This window comes from Telmatherina bonti (assembly GCF_933228915.1).
Source record: "Telmatherina bonti genome assembly, chromosome: 2".
NCBI lineage: Eukaryota > Metazoa > Chordata > Actinopteri > Atheriniformes > Telmatherinidae > Telmatherina > Telmatherina bonti.
The window spans coordinates 34,690,375-34,707,953 of NC_136620.1; the positions used below are offsets into that span (position 1 = coordinate 34,690,375).

The 17,579-nt window shown below is 41.7% G+C and overlaps 1 protein-coding gene across 1 annotated transcript; it reads right to left on the bottom strand.

The window, feature by feature from the left end:
* Positions 1 to 1,209: 1,209 nt before the first annotated feature.
* ces2b (carboxylesterase 2b) lies at positions 1,210 to 17,572 on the bottom strand (the record flags this gene model as incomplete). The annotated part of the gene is made up of 37 exons (XM_079258044.1): positions 17,484 to 17,572; positions 13,938 to 14,130; positions 13,707 to 13,848; positions 13,321 to 13,454; positions 13,058 to 13,211; positions 12,847 to 12,951; positions 12,637 to 12,735; positions 12,360 to 12,503; positions 12,182 to 12,259; positions 11,951 to 12,098; positions 11,715 to 11,864; positions 11,558 to 11,630; positions 11,315 to 11,478; positions 10,521 to 10,713; positions 10,295 to 10,436; positions 7,178 to 7,311; positions 6,915 to 7,068; positions 6,716 to 6,820; positions 6,515 to 6,613; positions 6,238 to 6,381; positions 6,001 to 6,078; positions 5,773 to 5,920; positions 5,531 to 5,680; positions 5,375 to 5,447; positions 5,132 to 5,295; positions 3,849 to 4,041; positions 3,625 to 3,766; positions 3,251 to 3,384; positions 2,988 to 3,141; positions 2,788 to 2,892; positions 2,548 to 2,646; positions 2,307 to 2,450; positions 2,101 to 2,178; positions 1,878 to 2,025; positions 1,640 to 1,789; positions 1,478 to 1,550; positions 1,210 to 1,396 (listed from the first exon to the last, which is right to left on the bottom strand). Exons 1-37 carry the CDS (start codon positions 17,554 to 17,556, stop codon positions 1,210 to 1,212), a joined length of 4,848 nt encoding a protein of 1,615 aa, XP_079114170.1. The 5' UTR covers positions 17,557 to 17,572.
* Positions 17,573 to 17,579: the final 7 nt, after the last annotated feature.

Below are 17,579 nucleotides of genomic sequence, written 5' to 3' on the forward strand. Positions count from 1 at the left end.
GGATTCGTTGTTTGCTTTAATGGCTGACGCAGAGTTTGCCTGGCTAAATACCTGTGAAATGATTCCCTCCAGCTGTCCCACTGACATCCAACATGAGACACAGCTTGTTAATCAGTATTCTTAACAGCTCAAAGTGCATCTGAAAGTGCAAAGTAAATGTCTGTATGTCTCATTAAGGCCTGATGATGATTCCCACTAGCTTTCCTACTCCAAGTGCACTTTTCTGGGCAGTTTGGTGAATCGTTTAAACATCTGTGGCCAGCACTTTTGTATCAGACTGCAGCTTTACTAACATTTGCAAAAAACGAGAAAAAAAAAAGTATTCTTAGTTTGCCACATTTTATTATTTAAAATTTTTTACATGTATTTCCTGTCTGTAAACCCAGTTATTTGAATGATTTGCCTTTTAAATGTGTTGCTTTGTACTATTATCAATGCCACATGCCTGGTTTTATGGTAAATATATTTGACTTATTGAACTGCTCACATCAGACTTCAGGGAGCTTTTCAGCTTAAGCGCTCTTCTCAGTAATAAAATAAAAAATACAAAAAAATGAAAAGAGTCTCCTTGTCACCTTGGTTGTTGATTTTATTTTTTCTTACAAGTCTTTAATTCTGCTTTAGATGTTTCCGGTAGACATGATGAAGTAGTGACATTTTTTACAGTTGAGACTTATTTACCTGTTATAGACATCGACATGAACAGCTAACATCGTGTTTATGGTGGATTAGCATTGTAGATTTTGAACAGAAACCTTTTAAAATTTTCAAAGGACCTAAAAAACAAAAAAAAAACATTTGTTGGTTTATTTTTTCCAGATATGAGTCCGGTAATATTTTTATGTGATTCATTCATTCATTCATTATCCTAACTGTTTAATCCAATGAAGGGTCGCGGGGAAGCTGGAGCCTATCCCAGCAGTCTTTGGGCGAAAGGCAGTGTCCACCCTGGACAGCTCGCCAGGCCATCGCAGGGCCACACAGAGACAAACAACCACTCACACTCACTCCTACGGGTAGTTTAGAGTAACCAATTAACCTATCATGCGTGTCTTTGGATTAGGAAGTATTTGATTCAGGAAAACATAAAGGAACAAGTTCTTATAGTTTACACTCAAGTTCATTCAGGAGATATCAAAAATGCAGAAACAGTAATGTCTTGAACTATGCACTTTCGACATGAAGGCGTAAACAGTGAAGACATGATCACTACAGCTCGCTGTGCTCCACGCTCTCCTTATGCTGCCGGATCTTCTCTGGCAGGATTTCAGTCATGAAGATGAACCGGTTCTTCCTCAGGTGCTGAGCAACTACCTGCTCCTTTAAATCGATGGACAGATACTCCTCATCTGCTCCGTACTTTGGCCAGTGAACAAGGCCGTCCCCATTAGGAGATCTGCACACATAAACACAAGTTATTTGAGACTCTCTGTTCACTCTGTGCAAACTATTATCTTGCATTAGAAGTTATTCCTACCCTGTACGAGCAAAATTGCCCCAGTAGCTCATCACGCTCTTGCTAAATTCCTCCTCATCCTTTGGACACGCGTCTGAAATGACAAACTTGTGAAACTCTTTGCACTGAAGAGGCAGAAACACAAAATGACCAGCCATCATGGTGTCCATAAAGCACACTTACCAGTTAATTTTGCATGAGCAGTTGTGAAGCAAAATCCCAGCACTATAAATATCTCATCTCCATGATCACTCCCAGCAAAGCTGGGCCTGTTTTTCCGCAGGAATGACGGCGCGTGCTGGTACTCATACAGGTATACCGGAGCGCCTGCATCTAGTAGTAGACAAGAGGGTAGATGCACCTGTTAGTTATGAATAGAAGATTTTTGATTTATTTACATATATTTTTGTATAAAAGGTACCTCTGTGAGCATTTGCGGTTTTAATGGCTCCAATGGTGAAAAATAAATCTCCCATTATCTCAGTGAATCCATCTCTGTTTCTCACGCGGTCTTCACCAGACCCAACATACTCATCTGCTATCAGATCTTTGATAAATGCATCTTTGGGCTTCAGAAAAGAAAAGAAAATCACCTGTCAAAGAAACTTCACAACAATATGATGATTTATTAAATACCATCTTACGTTAGGGTAGGCTATAGACAGCAAGTCCATAATGTTACTCCGATCCATTCCTTCTGTCCAGTTTGGAGGTGCAAAATGCTAATAAAGTAAGACCCACATTTAAATTAAATATCAGACATGCACAAAGAAAAATATGAGATATGATATATTGCTCTAAACGCTCTTAATTGTTAATACAAATGTACTAGGACATTTTGACCACTTGCCTGAGCCATTAACCATCCCCCTTCATCACTATTAATTCCAGTCATGAAAGGCACAGTGAGGACCTCACGTTTCTTAAACAGCTCGTTCACAGGTTTTGTCAGGAAATGTCCATCAACATTTACAGGAAGTATGACATGTGGATCCTTGAGACAGTGAAATGTGTAAAAATAGAAGTAAAGACCACATAAACAATACATTTAGGAGAGAAAATGGAAAGATTAGTATTTTCTCACATCTCACCTTTCCTAGTGTGAGTATGGTGTCTAAATCCAGGCTTCTCATGCATTCGGCGATCTTCTTTGTGCTTTCAAGGCTACAGCCGGATGCATTGGCAAGTGTCTGAAAACAAATAAAACATTCATTTATAGCAAAAATCACAGTGTGTCCTGTTCTCAAAATCATTGTAGAGTGGTTACATTAAAAAAAAAAAAAAAAAAAAAAAAAAAAAAAGGATAACCCAGTTATTTGGACTGGACTCACCTGCATCACTGGGACAGGATCCGCCCCCACAAGGAAATCCATTGCAGCCGTACCACTCTCAGCAATGGCACGGTGGAACAGCCCATCAGACAGCGGTGAGAGAGGCTGGTGGTTCAAGTAACACAAAACAGAACAAGGTTCGTGCAATGACATAACTGATCTTTTTCATTAATGGTCTCTATCTGCAGATTAACCCTTACCAGGAGGGAAACGCTCACTCCACCAGCAGATTCCCCAAATATGGTGACCAAATCTGGGTTTCCTCCAAAGCTGTGAATGTTCTCCTTGATCCACCTCAGGGCTTGTACCTGGTCCAGCAGACCAAAGTTCCCTGGAATGTGCTCGTCTCCAGTGCTGGACATGACACAGGAACAAAACACTTATTGATGTGTGGCACAGATCTGATTAAAAGCAGCAAAATAAAACCACAACATGTTCTGAGTGAGCTTGGAGACAGAGTTACCTGAGGAAGCCCAGGAGTCCCAGTCTGTACTGGATTAGAACCACAACTACATCCTGGTACGCAGCCATGGCAGAACCATCATACACTGAAGCAGATCCAATAGCAAAGCCACCTCCGTGGATCCACACCATGACCTAGGAAAATAATGAAATCGTTGTGTCAGATATCAAATTAAAGAGTAACTACTGTCATGCTATATCATAAAACTAATAGCAACAAACATCCGGATCTCACTTCAGATTTCAATGTTATTCTGTGCTCAATCAGATCATAATCATGACCAAACAAATCTTCAGAATCATTACAAACCAAATCTGAAGGAAATAACTAATATAAAGAGAATAAAACAGGAACTTAGAGGAAAGGCTTCTTACTGGGAGCTTGGCATTGTGGGGTCTGTTTGCAGGAGTGTAAATGTTGAGGTAAAGGCAGTCCTCTGAAATGTCCGGTAGATCTACCTTCCAGGCATCTATTTTCTTCAGCAGATCTTGAACAATTTCTACATTTTGAATGCACCTGAAAAAGAAACATTTTTATCAGTAAGCACTGAGCAGAATTGCTCTGACTGTGTCGTATCAAACTAAATCACATGTTTTACATGGGTGGCTGCTTGGTGGCGTCTCTCACTCCTTGCCATGGATCTGCAGGCTGAGGTGCAGCCAGTCTCAGACCTGGACCGACAGGGGGCTTGGCAAATGGAACACCCAGGAAGGCGTGGACCCCCGTGCGCTTTCCCTTCACCCTCACATACTCTCCTCTCAGGCTCCCGAGCTTTGTCTGGACTTCCAGTGCTACCAAGATATTAAACAGAATCAAAACTGAACATTTCACAGATTTTCTATAGAATCTCCCAGAGAGAAAATATTTCACATTTTCTCCCATAAAAATGCAACATTTAGTCTGTTGCTGAATGATTATACAAGCAAAAGTTGTATTCGCTTTTCAGGTGGATTTGCTTACAATTATCTGCATCTGAATGCAGATCCAGTCGTGTGATGAAACAAACTGGAAGTTTTCGTCCTTCAGTATTTTAACTTATGCTTTTATAATCAGCTCGAGTCACTATAACTAAAATGATCTGTTTAGTAGCTGAAAAAAGACTTTTTAATTTATTTCTAAAAATCCAACCTTAAACTCCTGAGTAGACAGAATAAGCTAGAAAATGCATCATCCTTCAGAGTATATAATATATACTACTGTATATAATTTACTGACATACAAATTATTATTATTATTCTCTATCAGTTTATTAAGTAGATTATTTGGCGGAAGCAGCGAGAGGGAATCATCCATCTGTACACGAACCAGTTCAGACTGTTTCTAAATACAACATTTGATTTTTTTTTTTTTTTTTTAAAGGTGATTAATTTGAAGAAAAGATTAACAGATCAAATTATGCTCTTCCTTTCTTTCTCCAGTTCTACATTTACATTTTGATTTTAACATAATAAACAGATTATGTAGATATCAACTGAATATAGATGAAAAGCTGACTTTTAGTATGTAAAAATATCTTGCTTATGGTTCATATTTGATCCCAAAAAAGTTGATTTATGATAATCCTGGTTGAGCATATCAGACTTTATGTAGCTGTTTTTTTACTTGATTTTTTTCTCAAAGACCACAACGAAGTAATTATTGCAACCATTTTTTTCTGATTTCTCAGACAACATTTAGTATAAATTCATAACCATGAAAAAATCTAAATTCTTAAGGTATAAATAACATTGTGCAAATGTACATTTTCCATTTTAATAATATCATGATTAGTATGAACTAAAGCCAAATGCCTTCAAATTGTGCTAATGTGAACAATTAATACAGATGTGTAGACTCTCCATCTACAGATGTGACGGTTCTACCACTCAATGTGCTTCATACCCTTTTCACTTTGCTGGATCTTCTCTGGCAGGATTTCAGTCAGGAAGATGAACTGGTTCTTCCTCAGGTGCTGAGCGACTACCTGCTCGTTTAAATCAATGGACAGATACTCCTCATCTGCTCCGTACTTTGGCCAGTGAACAAGGCCGTCCCCATTAGGAGATCTGCGCACGTAAATAAGCGTTTTTAAAGACTCAGGTCACTCTGTGCAAACTATTATCTTTCATGAGCAGTTATTCCTACCCTGTACGAGCAAAGTTGCTCCAGTAGCGCATCATGGTCTTGCTAAGCTCTTGCTCCTCTTCAGGACACACATCTAAAATGACAGACTTGTGAAAACCCTTTGCTCTCTAGGAACAGAAACACAATCAAAGTATGTTGCGTATTAAGTGCGCCTACCAGATAATTTTGCATGGGTAGTTGTAAAGCAAAATCCCAGCACTATGAAGATCTCGTCTCCATGATCACTTCTCAAAAAGCTGGGCTTTCTTTTTCGCATGAATGTGGGAGGATACTGGAATTCATACAAATATACAGGAGCGCCTGCATCTAGTGGTAGACAAGAGGGTTGATGCAACTGTTAGCATTAAATAGAGGCTCTTTGATTTTTTTTTCTTTGCATAATTGTGTATAAAAGTTACCTCTGTGAGCATTTGCGGTTTTAATGGCTCCAGTAGTGAAAAATAAATCTCCCATCATCTCAGTGAATCTATCTCTGTTTCTCACACAGTCTTCGCCAGACCCAACATACTCATCTACAATCAGATCTTTCACAACTGCATCTTTGGGCTTTAGAGGAGAAACACTTGTCAAAGACACAATATTACAATTTGGTAAGAAGTGAGAGAAACGTCAGGCAGATGTCTTACATTAGGGTAAAATATAGACAGCAAGTCCACAACAGGCTCTCGATCCATTCCTTCTGTCCAGTTTGGAGGAGCTAAGACCTGAACAAAGACACAAATGAAATTCACAGATATTTACAATAAGATATTGTACAATATCAGATATTTTACAATAAGGCAAAGCAGATTTAGATCTGACTGGCTTTTGTTCACATCAGTAAATTCTTCACAAATATTGATCAGAGGCCATGTAATACTTACATTAGTCAAAAGATATCCACCTTCATGGTCATTAATTCCAGTCATGAAAGGCACAGTGATGAGTTCATGCTTTTCAAACAGCTCACTCACTGGTTTTGTCAGGAAGTGTCCATCAACATTCACAGGAAATGTTGCAAATGGATTCTTCAGACAATAAAATGTGTAAAAGTATGAGTGGAGACAACATGAGAAACAACTACAGCAGAGATCAAAACACTAAAAAATGTTGCAGAAAACAAATTCCACCTCATTATATCAGTATTTTCTCACATCTCACCTTCCCAAGTTCAATTATGGTGTCTATATCAAGGTTTCTCATGCATTCACTGATCTTCTTTGTGCTTTCATGGCTACAGTCGGAGGCTATGGCAGCCGCCTGAGTACATAAAACATCTTTCATTAAAACTGAAAATTCATACAGTAATGTTATCAAAACATTGCAAAGATGTTTTCATACCAGTAAACATGGATAACTCACCTGCATCATTGGAACAGGATCCTTCCCCACAAGTAAATCCATTGCAGCCGTACCACTCTCAGCAATGGCACGGTGGAACAGCCCATCAGACAGCGGTGAGAGAAGCTGGTGGTTCAAGTAACACAAAACAGAACAAGGTTCGTGCAATGACATAACTGATCTTTTTATTAATGGTCTCTATCTGCAGATTAATCCTTACCAGGAGGGAAACGCTCACTCCACCAGCAGATTCCCCAAATATGGTGACCAAATCTGGGTTTCCCCCAAAGCTGTGAATGTTCTCCTTGATCCACCTCAGGGCTTGTACCTGGTCCAGCAGACCAAAGTTCCCTGGAATGTGCTCGTCTCCAGTGCTGGACATGACACAGGTACAAAACACTTGTTGATGTGTGGCACAGATCTGATTAAAAGCAGCGAAATAAAACCACAACATGTTCTGAGTGAGCTTGGAGACAGAGTTACCTGAGGAAGCCCAGAAGTCCCAGTCTGTACTGGATGGCAACCACAACCACATCCTGGTACGCAGCCATGGCAGAACCATCAAACATAGAGGCAAATCCCATAGAGAGGCCACCTCCATGGATCCACACCATGACCTAAAAAAATAATAAAATTGTTCTGTTAGACATCAAATCAAAGAGTTACTACTCCGTCTGGATAAGCGGCAGAAAATGGATACTCCATCTTCTACCGCGTATCTGGGGTTGGGTCACAGGGGCAGCAGCCTAAGCAGGGAAGCCCAGACTTCCCTCTCCCCAGCCACATTTGCCAACTCTGCGAGGGGGATCCCGAGGCATTCGCTGGCCAGCCGAGAGATATAATCCCTCCAGCGTATCCTGCGTCTCCCCCTTTGTCTCCTCCCGGAGGGACGTGCCCAGTACACCTCACCAGGGAGGCGTCTAGGAGGCATCGTGACCAGATGCCCAAACCACCTCAACTGGCTCCTCTTGATGCAGTGGAGCAGCGGCCCTACTCTGAGCCCCTCCCGGATGACCGAGCTCCTCACCCTATCTCTAAGGGAGAGCCTGGCCACCCTGCGGTGGAAATTCATTTCAGCTGCCTGTATACGAGATCTCGTTCTTTTAGTCACGACCCACAACCCATGACCATAGGTGAGGGTAGGAACATAGATCGACTGGTAAATTGAGAGCTTTGCCTTCTGGCTCAGCTCCTTCTTCACCACGACAGACCGGTGCAGAGTCCACATTACTGCAGACGCCGCATCAATCCATCTGTCGATCTCGCGCTCCATCCTTCCCTCACTTGTGAACAAGACAGAGATATTTAAACTCCTCCACTTGAGGCAGGACCCCACTCCCGACCCGGAGAGGGCAATCCACCCTATTCCGGCTGAGGACCATGACCTCAGATTTGGAGGTGCTGATTCCCCCGCCCCCGGCCGCTTCACACTCCCCTGCGAATCACTCAAGTGAGAGCTGGTGAGCACGACCAGATGACGCCAACAGGACCATGTCATCCGCAAAAAGCAGAGACCCAATCCTGAGGCCACCACACCACATCTTCTCAACATTTCAGCTGCGCCGAGAATTTCTGTCCATAAAAGTTATGAACAGAATCGGTGATAAAGAGCAGCACTGGTGGAATCCAACCCACACCGGAAATGAATCCGACTTACTCCCAGCAATGTGGACCAAGCTCTGACACCTATCATACAGGGACCGGTCAGCTTGAATAAGGGGGTCTGGTACCCCATACCCCCCACAGAAGTCCCCTGGGGACTCGGTCGAATGCCTTCTCCAGGTCCACAAAGCCCATGTAGACTGGTTGGGCAAACTCCCATGCCCCCTCCAGGACCCCAAAGAGGGAACAGAGCTGCTCCACTGTTCCGCGACCAGGACGAAAACCAGACTTCTCCTCCTCAATACAAGATTCAATTATCCAATGGACCCTCCTCTCCAGGACCCCTGAATAGACCTTACCGGGGTGGCTGAGGATTGTGGTTCCTCTGTAATTGGAACACACCCTTCGGTCCCCTTTCTTAAAAAGGGGGACCACCATCCAGTCTGTCTGTCCAGAGCCACTGTCCACGATGTCCACATGATGCTGCAGAGGCGTGTCAGCCAGGACAGCCACACAGCATCCAGAGCCTTAAGGAACTCCAGGCAGATCTCATCCTCCCCTGCCCGAGTTTTTTCCTTGGTGACAGCTGAAGCTGCATGCCGGTTTTACTGTTGGTACCAATCAGCTGCCTCCAGAGTCCCACAGGCCAAGAAGGCCCAGTAGGACTCCTTCAGCTTGACAGCGTCACTCACTGCTGGTGTCCACCAACGAGTTCTGGGATTACCGCCACAACAGGCACCAATGACCTTATGGCCACAACTCCGGCTGGCTGCCTCAACGACAGAGGCATGGAACACAGCCCACTCGGACTCAATGTCCCCTGCCTCACTCGGGACATGGCTGAACCTCTGCTGAAGGTGGGAGTTGAAGCTCGCTCTGATGGGGGACTCTGCCAGACATTCCCAGCAGACCTTCAGAACACGTTTGGGCCTGCCAGATCTGACCGGCTTCCTCGCCCACCACCTGTGCCAAATCACCACCAGGTGGTGATCAGTTGACAGCTCCGCCCCCCTCTTCACCCGAGTGTCTGAGGCATGTGGCCGCAGGTCCAATGATATGATTACAAAATCAATCATCGAACTGCGGCAAAAGGGAGTCCTGATGCCAGGTGTAGATATGGACACCCTTATGTTGGAACATGGTGTTCGTTAGGGACAATCCATGACGAGCACAGAAGTCCAACAACAAAACACCATTTGGGTTCGGGGGCCGGGGGGGCATGCCTCCCAATCACTCCCTCTCACTTTCATTGCCCACGTGAGCATTGAAGTCCCCCAGCAAAACAATGGAGTCCCCAAGAGGAGCACCCTCCAGCACTCCCTCCAAGGACCCCAGAAAGGGTGGGTACTCTGAAATGCTGTTTGGTGCATAGGCACAGACAGCAGTCAGGACCCGTCCCCCCACCCGTCGTGAAACTACCCTTTCGTCCACTGGGGTAAACCCCACTGTACACGCACCAAGCCGGGGGCTAATGAGAATATCAACACCTGCTCGGCGCCTCTCACCATGACCAACTCCAGAGTTAAGGAAGGTCCAGCCCCTCTCGAGGGTACTGGTTCCAAAGCCTAAGCCATGCGTTGAAGTGAGTCCAACTATATCCAGCCGGAATCGCTCAGCCTCGCGCACAAGGTCAGGCTCCTTCCCCACCAAAGAGGTGAAATTCCACGTCCCTGAGCCAGTTTCTGCAGCTGAGGATCGGACTGCCAGGGTCCCCACCTCTAGCTGCTGCACAGCTCACACTGCACCTGACCCCTACAGCTCCTCTGAAGATGGTGAGCCCACAAGAAGAGTAACTCCCGTCATCCTAATTCATAAAATTAATAGCAACAAACACAAGGATCTCACTTAAGATTTCAATATTATTCTGTGCTCAATCAGATAATAATCATGACCAAACAAATCTTCAGAATCATTACAGCCCAACTCCAAAAACCTTTAAAGCTGAATTAAAAATAATTAAATAGAATGAAACAGAAACTTAGAGCAAAGGCTTCTTACTGGGAGCTTGGCATTGTGGGGTCTGTTTGCAGGAGTGTAAATGTTGAGGTAAAGGCAGTCCTCTGAAATGTCTGGTATATCTACCAGTAAGCCACCAAATAACTCTGCCATATCTGAAGAAAGGTCTTTATTTTGAATGCACCTAAAAAAAAAAAACAGACTTGTCAGTAAGCACTGAGCAGAATTGCTCTGACTGTGTCGTATCAAACTAAATCACATGTTTTACATGGGTGGCTGCTTGGTGGCGTCTCTCACTCCTTGCCATGGATCTGCAGGCTGAGGTGCAGCCAGTCTCAGACCGGGACCGACAGGGGGCTTGGCAAATGGAACACCCAGGAAGGCGTGGACCCCCATGCTCTTTCCCTTCACCCTCAAATACTCTCCTCTCAGGCTCCCGAGCTTTGTCTGGACTTCCAGAGCTACCAAGAAAATAAACAGAATCAAAAATAAACGTTTTGCAGTTTTTCTATAAAATCTCCCAGAAAGAAAATATTTTACATTTGCCAAAAAGAAACAGCTCTTTAAAAAATTCCAACATCTGGGTTGTTGCTACTAAATTATAGATTAACGTCCAGAAATGAGATGAGATAAAATACAAGAAACAATGTTCATTGTTTTTAGCTGTAATTGTTTAACATTTTAATATTTATTGAAAACCAATTTGCATCTTTTGTCCAATATATACAGCTGGCCAAGATAAAGTACAAAGAATGTTACAATTTACTGAAAATGCATAAAAAGCAGTTTTTCTTGCACAGGATTTTAAGCAAACCTGGTTACTAGAATCAGAGTTTATGAAGGTTTTTATTTCAAGACCTGTGTTGGTATATTAAGCCATTAATGCTCCCATGGACACTTATTTGTGTAAATGCAAAATCCCAATAATAATAATAATAATAATAATAATACTATGAACTGAAGCTTCATGCCTTCAAATTGTGCTAATGTGAACAATTAATGCAGATGTGTAGACTCTCCATCTACAGATGTGACGGTTCTACCACTCAATGTGCTTCATACCCTTTTCACTTTGCCGGATCTTCTCTGGCAGGATTTCAGTCCTGAAGATGAACCGGTTCTTCCTCAGGTGCTGAGCGACTACCTGCTCGTTTAAATCAATGGACAGATACTCCTCATCTGCTCCGTACTTTGGCCAGTGAACAAGGCCGTCCCCATTAGGAGATCTGCGCACGTAAATAAGAGTTTTTAAAGACTCAGGTCACTCTGTGCAAACTATTATCTTTCATGAGCAGTTATTCCTACCCTGTACGAGCAAAGTTGCTCCAGTAGCTCATCATGGTCTTGCTAAGCTCTTGCTCCTCTTCAGGACACACATCTAAAATGACAGACTTGTGAAAAACTTTGCACTCTAGAGGCAAAAGATAAACCAGATATGATAGAGCCTGTAAAGATAACTTACCAGTTAGTTTTACGTGAGTGGTTGTGAAGCAAGACCCCAGCACTATAAAGATCTCATCGGAATGATCACTCTTAACAAAGCTGGGCCTGTTTTTCTGCAGGAATGATGGAGGATGCTGGAACTCATACAGGTATACAGGAACGCCTGCATCTAAAAGTAGACAAGACGGTGGATGTAAGACTTAGTCATGACTCGAGGCTCTATGATTTATTTACATACTTGTGTATAAAAATTACTTCTGTGGGCATTTGCAGTTTTAATGGCTCCAATAGTGAAATACATGTCTCCGATCATCTCAGTGAATCCATCTCTGTTTTTCACACGGTCTTCACCAGACCCAACATATTCCCTTACAATCAGATCTTTCATGACTGCATCTTTGGGCTTTAGAGAAGAAACACTTGTCAAAGAAACATCAGCACAAAGAGGAAAATAAAGAGGTTAACATCAGGCAGAGACTGTCTTACACTGGGGTAGAACATAGACAGAAAGTCCACTATGTTCTCCTGATCCATACCTTCTGGCCAGTTTGGTGGAGCAAAGTACTAAACAAAGGACATCCAAATTCAATTTGCATGTCAGATGCACACAAGAAAACATGGCACATTATTTTCTGGAAATGATCAGAAGCTATATTGTACTTACATTAGTCAGAAGCCATCCCCCCTCGTGGTTATTAATGCCAGTCATAAACGGCACGGTGATGAGCCTTTGTTCTTCAAACAGCTCATTTGGAGGTTTTGTCAGGAAGTGTCCATCAATATATACATTAAATCTCAAACTCACGTCCTTGTGACAATTAAAAGTGTAAAAATGGGAGGTAAAAACCACATCATAAACAGCTTTAGGAGAGATAAATACTAATAATCTTGTACAAGACAAATGCAGTTTCAGTACATCAGTGTTTCTGACAGCATCTTACCTTTACGAGCGCGGTCATGGCATCCGCATCGAGGCTTCTCAAGCATTCACTGATCTTCTTTGTGCTTTCGTGGCTACAACCGGAGGCATTGGCAGCCGCCTGAAAGCAAATGCAATTTAATTTATAAAAAGTAAAAAAAATCTATATTGTGATTTTTTTCCGCACATACAAAAGAGTTTCCACACACACAAATAAACATGGATCACTAACCCGCATCACTGGGACAGGATCACCCCCCACAAGTAAATCCATTGCAGCCGTACCACTCTCAGCAATGGCACGGTGGAACAGCCCATCAGACAGCGGTGAGAGAAGCTGGTGGTTCAAGTAACACAAAACAGAACAAGGTTCATGCAATGACATAACTGATCTTTGTTTTATTCTTTTTATCTATGGTCTGTATCTGCAGATTAACCCTTACCAGGAGGGAAACGCTCACTCCACCAGCAGATTCCCCAAATATGGTGACCAAATCTGGGTTTCCTCCAAAGCTGTGAATGTTCTCCTTGATCCACCTCAGGGCTTGTACCTGGTCCAGCAGACCAAAGTTCCCTGGAATGTGCTCGTCTCCAGTGCTGGACACGACACAGGAACAAAACACTTATTGATGTGTGGCACAGATCTGATTAAAAGCAGCAAAATAAAACCACAACATGTTCTGAGTGAGCTTGGAGACAGAGTTACCTGAGGAAGCCCAGGAGTCCCAGTCTGTACTGGATTAGAACCACAACTACATCCTGGTACGCAGCCATGGCAGAACCATCATACACTGAAGCAGATCCAATAGCAAAGCCACCTCCGTGGATCCACACCATGACCTAGAAAAATAATGAAATCGTTGTGTCAGACGTCAAATTAAAGAGTAACTCCTGTCATGCTATATCATAACACTAATAGCAACAAACACCAAGATCTCACTTAAGATTTTGACATAATCCTGTTGTAAATCAGATCGTCACAGTTTCTTCTGTCTTACTGAATTCTTCTTCTTCAGAATCATTACAAACCAAATCTGAATGAAATAACTAAAATAAAGGGAATGAAACAAACTTGGAGGAAAAGCATCTTACTGGGAGCTTGGCGTTGTGGGGTCTGTTTGCAGGAGTGTAAATGTTGAGGTAAAGGCAGTCTTCTGAAACCTCCAGTTCTTCTGACAAGACAGAACCACTTTGCTCAAGCATCTCCATCGTATATTCTTTACTTTGGCTGCACCTGCAACACAAAAGAAACATTTGTATCAGTAAGCACTGAGCAGAATTCCTCCAACTGTGTCGTACCAAACTGAATCACGTGTGTTTTACATGGGTGGCTGCTTGGTGGCGTCTCTCACTCCTTCCCATGGATCTGCAGGCTGAGGTGCAGCCAGTCTCAGACCGGGACCAACGGGGGGCTTGGCAAATGGAACACCCAGGAAGGCGTGGACTCCTGCGTCCTTCCCCTTTACTGTAACATACTCTCCTCTCAGATCTCCAAGCTTGGTGTGGACTTCAGGTGCTATCAGGATATTAAGTATCAATCAAAATTTCACATTTTACTGTTTGGTAATCTAACTTTCCAGAGACTAAATGTTTTATATTTGTGAAGAAAAACACAACTCCTGTAAAGTGTAACAACTGGGTTGTTGCCTAATTATTACAAAAGGTACACAGTATTGGTGAATTATCTTTACTGATGTTTTTCTACTCAATTCTATTGTCATTTGGCCACTTTCATCCAAAGCAACTTACATGTGAGAAGTGATCAGTTACCATAGCAATGAACCTGACACACATGTCTTGTGGGTGGGAGGAAGCCAGAGTACCTGGGGAGAACCCATGCATACATGGGGCAAACATGCAGGCTCCACACAGAAAGGCTGGTCAAACCTCCCCCGAGCTGAGGCTCTAGCCAGGGACTATCTTGCTGTGAGGCCACAGTGCTAACCACTACGCCACCGTCTAACCTGATTTGTTCTCACCTGGAAACACTCAGGAGGAGTCTTACGAATATTTGATTGCTGACATGTTTGAACAGTCATTGCTTCTGCTGTGCAGTTCTTAAAACTGTAAAAAAAATAATATTTGCCAGATCTTTGAAAAATAACTCTATAAAGTTAATGCAAAAATAAAAAATATACTTTATAAAGCTTTTTTTTTTTTTTTTTTTTTTAAATAAAACAGTGTAAAATATTTTAGATTTGGTATTAATGTTACAAATTACCAGATGGGAAAAATATATTTTTCTTTTTTTTTCATTTCTCTTTTTCCATTTAATTTTTTTTTCATTTAATTCTTTTTCTTTTTTTTCCATTTAATTTTTCATTTCATTTCATTATTCAACAAGTCGGTTAAAAGGGGGGTGAATTAATTTGATTGTGTTGCTAAAATCATCTGTGCACATTAAAGCGGCCTTATCATATCGGTTTCCAACTGTTTCCTCCCAGGATTACGGAGCAGCTCTGTGGGCAAGTGCCTCCATCAACATGTCGAAGACGCATGACTCATTTTAGATATCTTTCAATTAATATTTCAACAACAGTGACCTATTTCTGGTGATTAGATGCATTGGGAAATTGAGATTGTGCCTTGAAATCAGGGTTAACCCTTTATGGGGCAAGTGACTATTTTTGGTCACTATGTTTTATTTCATATTCACCATGAAACTATTTTCTTTGTTAATGTAACAACAGAATGGAGGTCTTGGTTTGTACGAGAAGGACAATTTTAGGTTAAAATTTCTTATTTCAAGGTATTTCATTGAGTGCCCTATAAAGGGTTAATATCACTACTAACCAACCTTTAGCCTCACCAAGTGGTTTTATGTCATCACATGCATTCTCTCGCTCTACCACTAAGTGCACCACAGATGTTTTAAAACAATACTTGATATGTTTAGACGCAGCAAAAGGAAATTTAGTTCGTATAAGGAAAATCCAAGGACTTGAATATTTATTTTAGAGTTTACTATCCCCCCTCAGCCACTCTATCTGCATCCTGATGCAGTTTTGGGACCAAACAGGAGGCTTGCCCTCCAAGTTGGGTCACAACTAATTGTACATCAAACTGCTTTTATATAAACTGAATCTGATCTTGTTATTCTTTAGAACATTTAAAATGAAGACAAACAAGTTTCACTGCACATTATTTTATCTTCTTTTTTTATTTTCTCTATTATACTTATAATTCTTGTATTAATGTATAAATATATGACAATATTGCCGTCTCTAACTTATTTCTCTTTTTTTCCTCAGGTCTTCCTGAATAAGTGCAGCTGTACATGTTGATCTGTCTTTCCTGTCCTCTCCACCCCAACCAGTCGAGGCAGATGGCTGCCCTCCCTGAGCCGGGTTCTGCCAGAGGTTTTTTTTCCTGTTAAAAGGGAGTTTTTTCCTTCCCACTGTCACCTCGTGCATGCTCAGGATCGGGGATTGGATTGAAGTCATGATTCCAACTCAATCTCTTGGTTTCCTTATGTAGGCTATCATGAATTGGCTTTCATTATGTTTTGGTTTTTTTTGCTGTCTGTAAAGCATCTGGAGATGGCATTGCTGTGATTTGACACTATATAAATAAAGTTGAATTGAATTAAATTGAATTCGATAAAATCAGTTGGTTTCTATTATAGGCTATGAATGAATTGGCTTGAAATGATGTGTATGGAAAGTGCCCTGTGACAACATTGTTGTGAAATGACGCTATACAAATAAAGCTGAACTGAATTGAATTATACTTGTTTTTCCTGTCCCTGTCTCTTTTCTGTGTCTTTGGGGTTCAGTATAATGCCCTTTTATGGGCATTTTTATGAGTTTACCTATTCAAATTTTCAACTGAAGGGATGGCCATTCATTAATCTAAAAGCAAAGATAAGAACATTTCTGTGACTCTGATGCAGAATTTTCTTGATAAACTTCTTAAGAACTAAATAAAAATTAAGAAGACCTTTAACAAGAGATTGGTAATTGAGGTTGTTGTTGTTTTGCATTTCAACACATTTACATGCAGCCATGTGAAGAAACAAACCGTATGTTCCCTGTCTCAACTCAAATATGTGAGCAACTAAGCAAAAGTGAACAATTCACAAACTGAACAGAGGTTAATCAACAATCTAATACATTAAACACAGGCTGATCTAATTTATGACTCCACTCTTAGCTAATCAGAGCTACAAAAAGTCATAAAACATTGGACTGAAATATCAGACTATTTCAGTCCTGAGTTAAATGACACACCAAAGTCGAACATTTGGTTACAGGGTGTAAAATGAAACAAGCCTATTTGCTCTTTCACCTACTCAGGATGAATTTGTTCAGCCCTGGTTTGATTAATTGGTGTGAACCATCTAGGGGTGTGACAACGACCTATAAAAAAAAAAAAACCCAAAAAAACAAAAAAAAACGATCTCCCTTCTAGCTCTCATAAAAAGCCTTTTGTAGTGTCTGACATGTGCAATTACATGGAGATGAGAGCCAAGCACTGAATCTGTGTCATAAAGAATCATCCATTCATTCTTGTTATTATGCAATGAGGCAAGATCAGCCACAGTCCTGCAAGTTTTAGATGTTTTTTCTGTTTCAACATATCTTATTCAAAGGAATGAGTCACTAAGCAGAACTGAATGAAGTGTGGGATGCAGGGAAACATCAAAAGCCTGCAGGACTGGAGTTCTCCACAAAAAGAACTTGCCTACCTCTGTCCTATATGATTAACCACAGGTTTGGCACTTGTGCAAATAGGTGAAAGGCTGCTGTGAACATGCGGAGCCATTTCAGACTTTTGTCATATACAATCATTGCCCAAATTTAGCGTGAAGTTCTGTCATGTCTGATCTAAATAGTCACTAATGCCAGTGTAAAAAGTAATCAAACTTACAGTGCAGATCTGCAGTGACGCCGAGAAAAAAAACGGACATAAGGAAACAAGTTTGTCTTGCGTGGGGCTTCATGGTCGACCTCCGGAAGGAGATTG